Here is an 11,249-nt window from a genome sequence, read left to right on the forward strand (position 1 = left end):
ATTTTTAGCAGTCCCCAGTGAATTAGCAGCTAATCGTGATTTTTAGGATCGTTAAGAGGAAATAACATGGAAATATTATTGCATTGTTCTTTATAATCAGTGTTGCACTCTTTAGTCAGACTTCAACATCAGTCTAAACATAGTCAACATAAAACTAAAATTCTGTGGTTCTAAGATGGTAGTTCATAGAAGTTTGTCCTAGTAATCCTTCAAGCATCAAATCATGCTTGATTTGTCCTTTTGTTAAAACAGTGCTTCGAGAACTCTGTAAATAATTAAGGCAGCTAGATACGTGACCCTTTCATAGCGTCTTAACAATACTGAGTTCCTATTTTGTTCTAGTTATGATATCAAATATGTTGCTGCTACCTGTTGAATTTGTAGTTTCAGTCAGAATTTGTAAATATATGTATTTTAAAAAAAAGCTAAAACCCCTAAATATGTAATGATTTCTGCATAATCTTACTATGTGCAAGTCAAATGAATATACTTAGTTTAAGATTTACTTTTAGAGCTGAATTCTCAAGAGAAGTTTTTTCTTTTTTTCTTACTCCTCCCTCTTCATTTTTTTTGTAAAGTAGGAGTTACAGGCCTGTAATCTGTTAATCCAGAGTAAAGGAAAAAGGAATATATGGTTTCTCATAAAATAATTTATTTGCATCTGATATCTTAAAAATGCACTGCTTTTATCTCTGGAACCATAGAGAGAATGCTTGTAAAATGTAATGCCAAGAGAACAGAGTATTTGAAGTGTGGGGTTGTTTTTTATTGTTTTGTTTTGTTATTCTTGTTGGTTGGTTAGTGCTCAACATCTCATGTAAGTGATCTCTGAAAGGGAAAAGTCGAGCTATACTGGGCAGAATGAAACAGGCCGCACTGGACATCCATTCTGATACATTGCTTAATATTAAACAGTATATTTAAACAGAGATTGCATTTGTCTAAAGAGATTTTAATTTAAGAAATCTATCTGACTGGCAGTTAGCCCTAATCCTTCAGCTGGATGGCATTCATTGGTGTTGCACATCATGAACATCACTCATTATAATATCATTTATATAGTTATAATAAATGAAAAATGCTTTATGGTCATTGAAGTGAGAGGCGAGTGCGAGGCTTCAGCAAAACTAGCTGCCTGGAATTTTCTTTGGAGATAACTGTTCCAGAAGTTTCTGTGGATGTGCAAAGCTGTATTATTTTTGGCAAGAGTTGTAGATTTTTGTGGGGTTTTTTTTTGTTGGTTTCGGTTTTTTTGTTTTTTTTCCTTTCCTGGTGATTCTAACTTCAGAGGACATCATCACTGTAACTCATGGATTTGGCTGTGGGCTGAGTGCAGTTTAAGAAATAAAACTTGATGGTCTTGATTTAACCCTCAACCCATTCTGTTCTGTTTTGGCCAAGAGAAAAGGGGGAAGAATCGCTTTGCTTTAGGATTTTGGCTGACATTACACTCAACTTGCAGAGAGCAGGAGTGGCCAGTGCTGCTGGCTCGCAAGGGTAAGGGCTGGAGTGGGATCAAAGCCCCAGGCTGGACAAAGGGGTGGCTCTGTCCGCTTGGATGTGAAGGAAAAGCCTTGCGTGGGTTTAGCTTGAGACAGTTTGGGATGAAAATAAGTACATTACTACGGAAGTGTTTGAAGTTGCTTAAATAAAAGCTTAAGTTCTGGAACATGCGTGAGTTGTTATGGAAGTATTTCTTAAAAGTTTACTGGTGTAACTCTTCTGGAGTCTGCAAGCAACCTGGAAGAATTAGCCTGGAGAGCTGTCAGCTGCTCCTGCTCATTCCTATAGAGCACTGGTGTAGGAATTTGTAACAGCTTGTGTGTAGATGATGTTCATTGGTGCTGTTAACCTCCTTATTCATTTGTAACTTTATTTTTTTTTCTTGTATCTAAAAGACGACGGTGATCAGGAGTTCAGGATTGTCTGATGCAAAATAGAAGTCCATTAAGAGGTTTCTTGATGTGTGTTTCTTTTTCAGTACCAAAAACCTCAAGAATATTTTCTTTGGAAAAATTACCTTTTAAAAAAAATCAAATTGCTTTTGTTAAATAGCTGACAGTGATCTGGAACAGTAAGGGCTAATGTGAAGCCCTTGTTTAATAGATTTGCATTTGTAGCTGACTATTTGAAACGAGGTGGTTTGTTATCAGGTCTCTTTGACAGTCTGTTAACTATGCCAGAGCCACCAGTTAGTTCTGGAGGTTTTCCGCTTGACCTAAATGACATGCTTTTCTTTTTGAGGGACTGTCCGTATGTAACTGAACCTCTGTACTATTTTGCTGTAAGGCAGCAGTTAAATTTTGCAGCTTGGGGAATTAAGCATGTTCTGTTGGCCATTTTGCTTGTATGTTAACTGAAATTAAGGATGCTTAGAAACCTCGTGCTTTCTAATGGTACCAGTTTGTTATGAGCATTGATACTGAACATTTCAGCCTATAGTGGGCCTCTGCTTTACCGAAATAGAACTTGACATCTGGCTGTCTTCCAGGTCATTGTTTGCTGCAGTTGTCACTGTTATTTTATTTTGGGTGAGGATGAGGGAAAGTGACTTATCCAGTAAGTCTTGAAATGAGACAGGGTAATGCTTTCGTTATACTATGTGCTGTAACAATTCTATGTATAAACATAAAATTAAATTTGGAAATGCTTAAAATCTAATGTAAAACTAACTACAACTTGATCTGCAGTGATGTAGACTATTCTGTTAAATGCCATGGTAAATTTATGCAGTGCTTTTTGTGAACTGGTGCATGTTAAATGTTCTCTTCGGGAAAGTGATTATATATCTGGCATCTGTGTGAGGGTTTTTGTTTTAGTTTTAAGTTCAGTGTTTTGGTTGTTTACCTGTAAATATTTGTAAATATTGATGTTGTGGATTAGTTTATAATCATTTATAGGGTAATATGTAGAAGACAAAATAACCAGGGAAGGTGAATTGTGTATAATATGAATGAAAGCCCACTCTCTTGTTGTATGTGTACACTTGTAAGCTCTGCAGAATCTGGCTCAGGTGATCCCTTAGCAGTTTAAATACACAGTAAAAATCTCTGTTGCTTCTTCTAGTTCATGTTTCACATCTGACAAAAGTAATTTTTTAAGTGCTCTGAAGTGATACTCCTGTGTTGTATTTCTAAGTACGATATGCTATTCAAATAGTATCCTCCTTCTAATGTGTAATATTAAAGGGTTACATTTTTACTGAAATACTTTTGTGGATGCAAATTGTTCCTGGTTAAAAAGGGATGTGCTGATAATTGAACCATTATAAAAGCATTGGAGAAAATGGGTTTACTCTCAGGCAGAGTTCTGTGGTAGAACAAATTTTCCACCAGAAAATTTCGGCCTAGAATCTTCCTTTCCTAAATTGATCACTGTGGTCACTTAAGTTTTGAATATCTTACTGAGATACTTGAAAAGAATGTAACCTTTCAGAAAGTTTTGAACAATTAACCTTCAAAAGAGTTGGCCATTTGAAAATACATGAAAATAAGTTCCCAAGAAAAGAGTTGGCCACTTGAATGTATAGGAAAGTAAGTTCCTAAAAGTACAGTCACATCTAAGCACAGAAGGTGGTAGGAGGGGTGGAGGGGTTTTTGTTTTGATTGTTGTTTTTAGTTCGGTTCTCTGTTTCATGCATCAAAATAGAACAGAAATTGGTAAGCTGAATACAACTTCTAAAAATGAAATGAAAAAAAGGTAACTTACCTTCTTAATCCTGAACCTAGAAAAAACTAAAGCTACTTTTAGAAAAGTTTTATGGGAGGAAGAAAAGGACAGAGAAGCTGTACAGTGTCTCTTTGTGCTTAAATGTAACTTTCTCCTTAAAAAAACAAAAACAAAACCAAAAAAAACCCCAACAAAACTAAGGCAAAAAGTACCACTGAACCCACAGAGTTAATGCAGAGATCAGATTTGTACCAATTTTTAAGTTACAGAACATTACTAAGGAAAAATCAGCAATCCGTGATTCTTGCTCTTGTGAAGCATGAGGAGAACTGCATTTTCTTAATAAACAGCTTCCATAAATTATGCTGGAAATCTGGATTTTAGTGTACTGGAACTATGCTTTGTACAGTAGAAACTTCAGGTTTTACATTGTTCGAATGCAGTAATGTCCCATTTTCCCCTGTCCCGTTCTGAGAAACATTTCTAACTATTTCATATGGTGCCAGATCTATTTCTGAGTCCTTCCCTCTTCCCCATCTGGGCATAAGTTCCAAGAACACAAGGTATATGTTAGTTTGTGTTAGTTACATGAATTTGTGGTAGGAGAATACAAAGTTCTTTTGTTTATAAATAAATAAATATATGAACTGTACATCAGGGAGGAAAGTCAGTTTCTGTGTAATCCCACTTCATGTGAAAACAATGCTATGTCTCTCTTCTTAAAAAGGCAGAAAAGATTAAGTAGCCAGAGCAGACAAGCAACTTCCTGCAAATTCCCAGTTCAAGGCTGTGTGAAAAGGACATACATATGCTTCTTGTAGGGGAAATGATTTTTACCTCTGTATGCAGCATTCATGATACTTTGGAAGAGCACAGAGAAGAGGCAATGACCTAGAGTCAGAGAAAATGGTTTAAGATGAGAAAATTGAAAAGCTATATTTTTAGTTGATCACAAGGATAAAGGCTAACTGAATGTTTTAGAGATATTTTCATTAGGAAAAAAAATCAGATCCTTAATTAATGAAGAAAGCTATAACAGCAGCATATAGCTGAAAGTTTTAATGTTAAAGTAATCAAGGAGAGCAATAGTTTCTCCATGCGCATATTACTCACGTGGATTGCGTTCTGTGTAGAGGTAGTTGTGAAATGGAATGATGTGTGCAGATGGCCAGACTAGATAATTTCCAAATAAAACTCTTCTAAGCTCTACGCTATTATCTCCATGCTGTATCTGCTTTTTTTCCCCCTCCTCCTTCTTGCCATAATTCTTGGTCAGGGTATGCATGATGAGTTCCAAACTTCTTGGCTGATGCAAGGTTCCAAATTTCTGGACCAGCAGCTTACTGAATCACTATAGGTGTCTTTTGATGATGAGCAGGTGCTCTTTTTGCTCTAGGTGGCAAAACTATCAGATGCACAAGTGTGTTTTCCCTCCCTTAGAAGGAAAGCTGGTTTTCAGCATTAACAGAAATAATTTGTGGGTTTTTAAAAAGTATTGTTTTCAGGTGATGTCAGGACAAAATTCCTGCTAAATAAAATATTATATTTTTATTTTCTTCCATCTGAAGCAAGAGAATTTATTGCAAGAATTCAGTTGTTGTTAACTGTTTGGTTTGAATTCCAAAAACTTGCTTTTGATTATGCTTTCAAGCGTGCTCTTAGGAGAAGTCAGGGTGAAATGCATTTGCTAGAGAAGTTGCAAAGTCAAGGAATTTTTTACTTTTGTCTTACTTTTTCGAACTATAACTGTATTCTGAAGGTATGCTTTTAGTGTTAATTGGGTATTAATGATAATAATACAGGTCTACCAAAGCTCCCCTGAGTCTTTTCTGAAGTGATTGGCACTGCATTGTCCCTAAATAAATACTAAATAAATAAATACCATCCTCTGAAATTACCCCCAAACAGAATTCTGGAAAGGCAGAACGCCTTACCATCGTGCCAGTTTTATGTATGCAAGTGTCACACAGTAGTTATGTGGTAAAATGAGAATCACTGTTCAGCTGGTTATGTGGGCAAGCCGTTAGTTTGCCTCCCGAAGAATCTAGGAATAGCGTCTCCAGAACTTACGAACTGTTGTGTTAAGATTGAGTTTTTGAAGAATAAGTTTGGTTTGGGTTTTTTACTTCTCTGCTTCAGAGTTGACCCATGTCTGGGGAAAGAAAGTGGGCCTATTTCAGGAAATAAAACATTTAATGTGCATGCAAAATTGCAGCATTCCTGCGTGTGGACTGGCAGAGACCCTGTTTAACTGCTTCCGATCTCTTCAGTATTTGGCACTAGTGTTTTCCGCTCCTTCGTATCAAGTGAACCATTCCACTGCTCTCTGTCTGTAATTCCCATGCAGCAGTTTAAACGTATGGGCTTAAACCAAATAAATGGCTTATCTTCTGCCACCCTCCTTTCTCCTGAAAGTCTCAATTACTGCTTTCTTTTTCCCCTTTTAATCCTCCTGTCTTAAAACCTTTCGATTTGCCACTGGCTATATTTTCTTGTCTGTAGTCTAGAACCCGCTTAGGGTTCTGCCCCATGAGTGGAAGTGGATATAGCGGTTGTGCCTGTGTTCTAGTCGTAGCTCCATTTCTTGTGTACTTGCCCTGACCTCCTAAAAATTGTGGTCCAGCTTGTTTAAAGTGGAATTGTTTCTGTTGTCTTTAACATTTCAGACTCTAAGCTCTAGCAGTTCAGCTGCTGATCTGTAAGTGGTGTAGCAGTTTCTGCAAAACTGGAGGTTTGGTAATCTTGTAAATGGTCAGGCACGTGCTTACCACTCTGCTCCGTTAAGTTTATTGCTAGCTAAGCTGCCTTGCTTTCAGAGTTGATCTTAGCTGTTGATACAGCACTGTCTTCTCCAAGAGCAGTCTGGCTTCACTACACTGATTATGCAAGACATTGGCAAAATGCTGTGATGCTGCAAAAATTGAACACATTGGAAACTTTTATAGCAAGATTTGTGATAAAATTTAATAGGCAGTCCTCTAGAGCTACATAATGAAATAGAATTGAAAATATGCCATGCTTTTGGCCATCCTTTCAATTGATTGTTTCTGTGCTTTGTACTCTACCAGTTGTATAGCCAGTAATGCGAGATGATAAAGATTGATGTCATTCTAAAAAGGGTTAAAAGAATATGATCCAATAAAGAATTAGAAGTCATTTATAAAATATATCTACAATGGAAGATGATGCCTTAGTGTATAGAGCTGGTGAAGGGTTTAAAGGCTTCATTTGCCTCACCTTTCTTCATGTTTTGGGTTTTTTTGTTCCATATCAATATTCTGAAAGGGGAGAGTTTTGCCTTTTAAAATACTGCCTCCCTATCACTCTGTGCTTCCATGCTATCGTTCTGTCCACCTAGTTTATCTAGTTTTATGTAGTTAAATAACAGGATGGGTGGTGTCTCTTGGTTCAGTGTGTACTAAGGCTTGAAAGAATTTCTTAAAACGATCAATTTAAAATTAATCTAAATAAATCATCAAGTATTTTGTTAACTGAGGATTTGGACAAAACCATCTAGGGGGTGTGTAAGAAGAGAGTCTGGAAATCTTCCTGGGGTACACGAGAAAGCACATCCCTCTACATTCACAGTGATGTTTCCACCTCAGGGTGGGATATCCCTGAGGGTCTCAGCTTCTGATCTCCTGAACCCACACATTAAAAGGAGTACAGGAGTCTGGGCCAGACTGGAAAGGAAGGTGCCTGTTGGAGCTTGGAGTGACTAAGGAGTCAGCAATGGGAATCCAGTGCTGCTGGTTTTTTCCTCCCAACCTGTTTCTCTACAGAGCAGAGGTGGTCCTCACTTACCATCCTTCTTCTAGTTTCTGAAGTACACTTCATTGTGTCTAGTATTTACAGCTGGGGACAGTGATGGTCTTTCTGTTGTAGATTTTGGGCAGTGTTAGCTTTATTTCTATTAAGTTAACAATTGAAACAACATTCATCTGTACAGTCCTGGTGGAATTCTGGTTTGTGACCAGGGTTTGCAGGCATTACTGTCACGCAAATGGTGAGTGTGCAAGAAGACACTGCTTACTGTTTTAAAATACACTAGGCACTTATGGCATGCTGTATTGAATTTCATTAGCCGCAGTTTAAAAGAATGAAAACTTCAAGAACTTTACCAACAATAATTTTTCTTTTAAATATCTTCAGTTCTTATTACTGGATAATGGTATGCAGTGATTGACTCAATATTTGAAAGAAATAAAATCAATGTTTTGTTCTGTTTTTCAGAGAATGCAGAATCAATTGATCTCAAACAGTTTTTTGACCTACATTTCTCACATATATATTATGTGTTCTTTGAAAACTTTGTGACTATTGAAGTAGGTCTTAAACAAAAAGGTAAGTATTTTTAATAGAACACTTTGTCTTGGTGCTTGTGTTTTTGTTATAAAATAAAGCAGGGCGTTATAAATAAAGCTGTGTGTCCATGTTCACAAATGGCAACATCAGCTGTGCAGAAATATGTGTAAGCACTACCTTTGCAAATAAATGCAGAGCAAGTAGAGGTGCAGGCAGTGGAGGTGAGCAAGGAGAGTTTATTCTCTGATGACTGGGTTTGCCTTTTTGCAAGGTGAGGATTCTTAAGGTGTTACACTTCTTGTGTTCTGCAGAATTATTCTAAGTTTTCTTTAACAAGATATTGTGTAACTTAATCTCTACCAGCTGTTGATGCCATAATGGAAAGTTATACAAACTCTAACGGTTATAAACCATAATGATGAAATACACTTTTTTTTTAATTTGCAGAAGGAATGCAAAATTATGGTTGTAGAAATGCATGCTTTTGTTTTACACATCTGAGGATCTTTGTCGGTGTTCTTTACATTTTGTTTTGATAATGAAAGTGTATCTTCTATTTATTTTTAAATGCATCTAGGTCACAAGTCTCAGAGAGAAGAATTAGATTCTATTCTTTTTATTTTTGAGGTAAGATAAAACTCATACAGGGATATTCAAGTTTTGCTTTGAATTAAGATGAATTAGAAACTAATTTAATGAAATAGGAACATTTCTGAGCAGAGACTATAGCTTAGAAATAGTTTAGAGTGTCAAGTTTTTGTCTTTCCATTTTCATGGAGGCTTCTAATAATAGAACAAAGATTGTGGTTTTTAAAAATATGTAAAATTGAAAGCTGTTGAATGCTTATCACATGGTTGAGGGGGGGGGGGGTTTGTGGTTTTTTTTTTTAGTAAGGTACATTGGTGCTTAAAACTGTAGGGTTAGCTGTTACAAGGAGAGTGAATGTGAATGGAGCTAGTTCATTTGTTCACTAGTTCCTACATAAAGGGATATTAGGTGACCTGTGCTTTGGAAACAGTTGTACAGGCTGCTGAAGGGCCACAGCCAGGAATTCATTTAGGAAATCAGGTTATTTACAAGTCGTTAATGCCTCTAGCATAAATGTTGAAGTGCTACATAATAGGTTTTTTAACTGCCTCTGTCACTAACTGTGCTCTGTCTCTGACCATCTGAAGATGACCATCCTCCAGTCTACCTGGAGAGCGGTCAGACACTATTGCCTCAGGTCTTTTCTTCATCGTTTTGCTGTAGCTCATTACCCCTCTGTTGAGAAGGCTGAAGCAAATGTTTGCTTGCGCCACAGAGGCAAGTTGACAGCTGAGCATCCTAGCTTAAGCCACTATAAAGGTGGAATAACCTAATACAACCTGTTGTGAACCAGAGCAGCTGAGACAGATGCTCATCCCATCCCACTCCCTATGCTATAAGCCGCAATATCCAGCACAGAGGCAGTGGAGCCAGATAAACTGCAGTAACATCTGAAGTCAGCCATGCAGGATGTGCCAGACAGTCTGTCAGAGCCTTTGGACTCCTTAGCTTTGGGAATAGGATTATCTTGAAAGGACAGTAATGCTTCCAAGGAAAGCAATGTGGAAATTTTCTAAGTTAACCCTTCAGCTTCTAGTCTGTGGCCTTTGTGTTAAGCGCTTTTTGGTCTTCTGAGAGTGATATCTGCAACATAGATCCTTGGGTTCTGTTTTTTGTAGAAAATTTTGCAACTCCTTCCAGAAAGGATTCATCAGAGATGGCAATTTCATAGTATCGGTAAGTTGATTTTCTTTCTTTTTTTTTTTTTTTTTTTAAATCTTATTTTTTATTGGTAGGTATTAGTAGTTTGTGCTACTCATTTCCTTAATCTTGAAGTGGCATAACAGGTATTATGGTCTTGAAACTCTTGCAAGCTAAAGGAAAAAAAAAGTAAAAGAAAACAAACAAACACACCCCCCACCCCCAATGTAATGAGTGCTCTTCTAGATAGAATTAGATCTGGGAATCTGGAAATAGAACAGTGGCTGAGAAAGAGCAAGGGGAGGTGGAAAGTTGCTTTGCAATATTTTTTTTTTCCTAATTTTTTCTCTTAGTAAAAAATTTCAAAATTGGAGTGAGGTCTGTATTTGTAAGTGGGGAATGCTGATATTATGCACATTAATGACTTAAGAATCATTTAACGTACACGTTCCAAAAAGTCCCTGGGGAAAGATGTTGTGGTTTATGAGGAAGCTATGAAAGGTGATCTTTTTTTTTTTTCCTTCTGGCATTGAGAGAGTTGCCTGAGGATATCAAGTTCACCAAGATTAAATCAGAGATTGCCAAGGACTTGTTTAAAAGTTGCTGTCAAGTCTGACCGAGAACTCTGACATCTTAATAAAGGAAGAACATACAAACAAAAAAAATATATATTTTTTTTTCTTTCTTCTTTTTAGGGTTGATTTTAAAGAAGCTTCTTCACACTGGAAATTCATTAAAGGTATTGGAAAAAGTTGCATACTGCTTTTGTCTAAAACACTAAAAAATAGAAATAAGACCATAAGGGTGATTGGTTTTTTGTTTTGGTTTTTTTTATGGTAAAAGCACAGGAATGTAAAAACCAGATCATGACTTGTGTGTCATGAAAGAATGACTTCAAATTGTCAGCTTTACCTCAGTAGAACTACTCACAGTAGTAATGAGTTTCTGTAGAGTAGCCAAGTTAAGAATGTATCCAAATCGTTTGAAGGATTTTGCATTAAAGCAGAAGTGAGCCTTAACCATTCATTGTTAGAGGCAAAGAAACTGGTTTTGGGGCTCAGCCTGTGGTTTTGGGGCTCAGGCTGTCTTGGAAGTGGAAGATTATCTACTCCAAAGAGACCTATTCGTGGGTAGTGTAATAACAGTTAACCATGGGACAAAAGCCACCCAAGTGTAACGTATAGGTTTGGTACTGCAGCAAACAACCATGCCACTCCTCTGTAAACCACCTGCACACTTGGCTGGTGCTGAAATTCTTCAGTGTGAGAGCCAGGAGGGGACTGCTGTCAGACTCCGTCACCATTCTCGAACAAGGAATGGAAGAGGGTAAAATGGGTCCTTCTGCTGCAAAAAGCTCACTGTTGTTATAACTCACAAACACATTTAGAAATTTTATTATGGTCTTTGCATTTTCTGAAAAATTCATGTCATCTTGCAGTGCTGTAGTCAAGCAAGTGACTAGAAGCATGTTGGTTTTCTTCCTCTTCTTTCAGAAAAAAACCTGTGAAAGAGATTCTGTGAGGCAAACAGCAATGAAGGTGACAGT

General features: G+C 37.1%; 1 protein-coding gene across 1 annotated transcript in view; it reads left to right on the forward strand.

Moving 5' to 3' along the window:
• The first annotated feature begins 2,537 nt into the window (after positions 1-2,537).
• RALGAPA1 (Ral GTPase activating protein catalytic subunit alpha 1) overlaps positions 2,538-11,249 on the forward strand; it is a 124,300-nt gene continuing 115,588 nt past the window's right edge. Inside the window, exons 1-5 of the mRNA XM_035902040.1 lie at positions 2,538-2,559; positions 7,849-8,013; positions 8,552-8,601; positions 9,682-9,739; positions 10,399-10,442. Coding sequence (XP_035757933.1) covers positions 2,538-2,559; positions 7,849-8,013; positions 8,552-8,601; positions 9,682-9,739; positions 10,399-10,442 — 339 coding nt within the window. The remainder of the gene's footprint in view (positions 2,560-7,848; positions 8,014-8,551; positions 8,602-9,681; positions 9,740-10,398; positions 10,443-11,249) is intronic.

Source organism: Egretta garzetta, unplaced genomic scaffold, assembly GCF_000687185.1.
Source record: "Egretta garzetta isolate BGI_Z169 unplaced genomic scaffold, ASM68718v1 scaffold79, whole genome shotgun sequence".
NCBI classification, from domain to species: domain Eukaryota; kingdom Metazoa; phylum Chordata; class Aves; order Pelecaniformes; family Ardeidae; genus Egretta; species Egretta garzetta.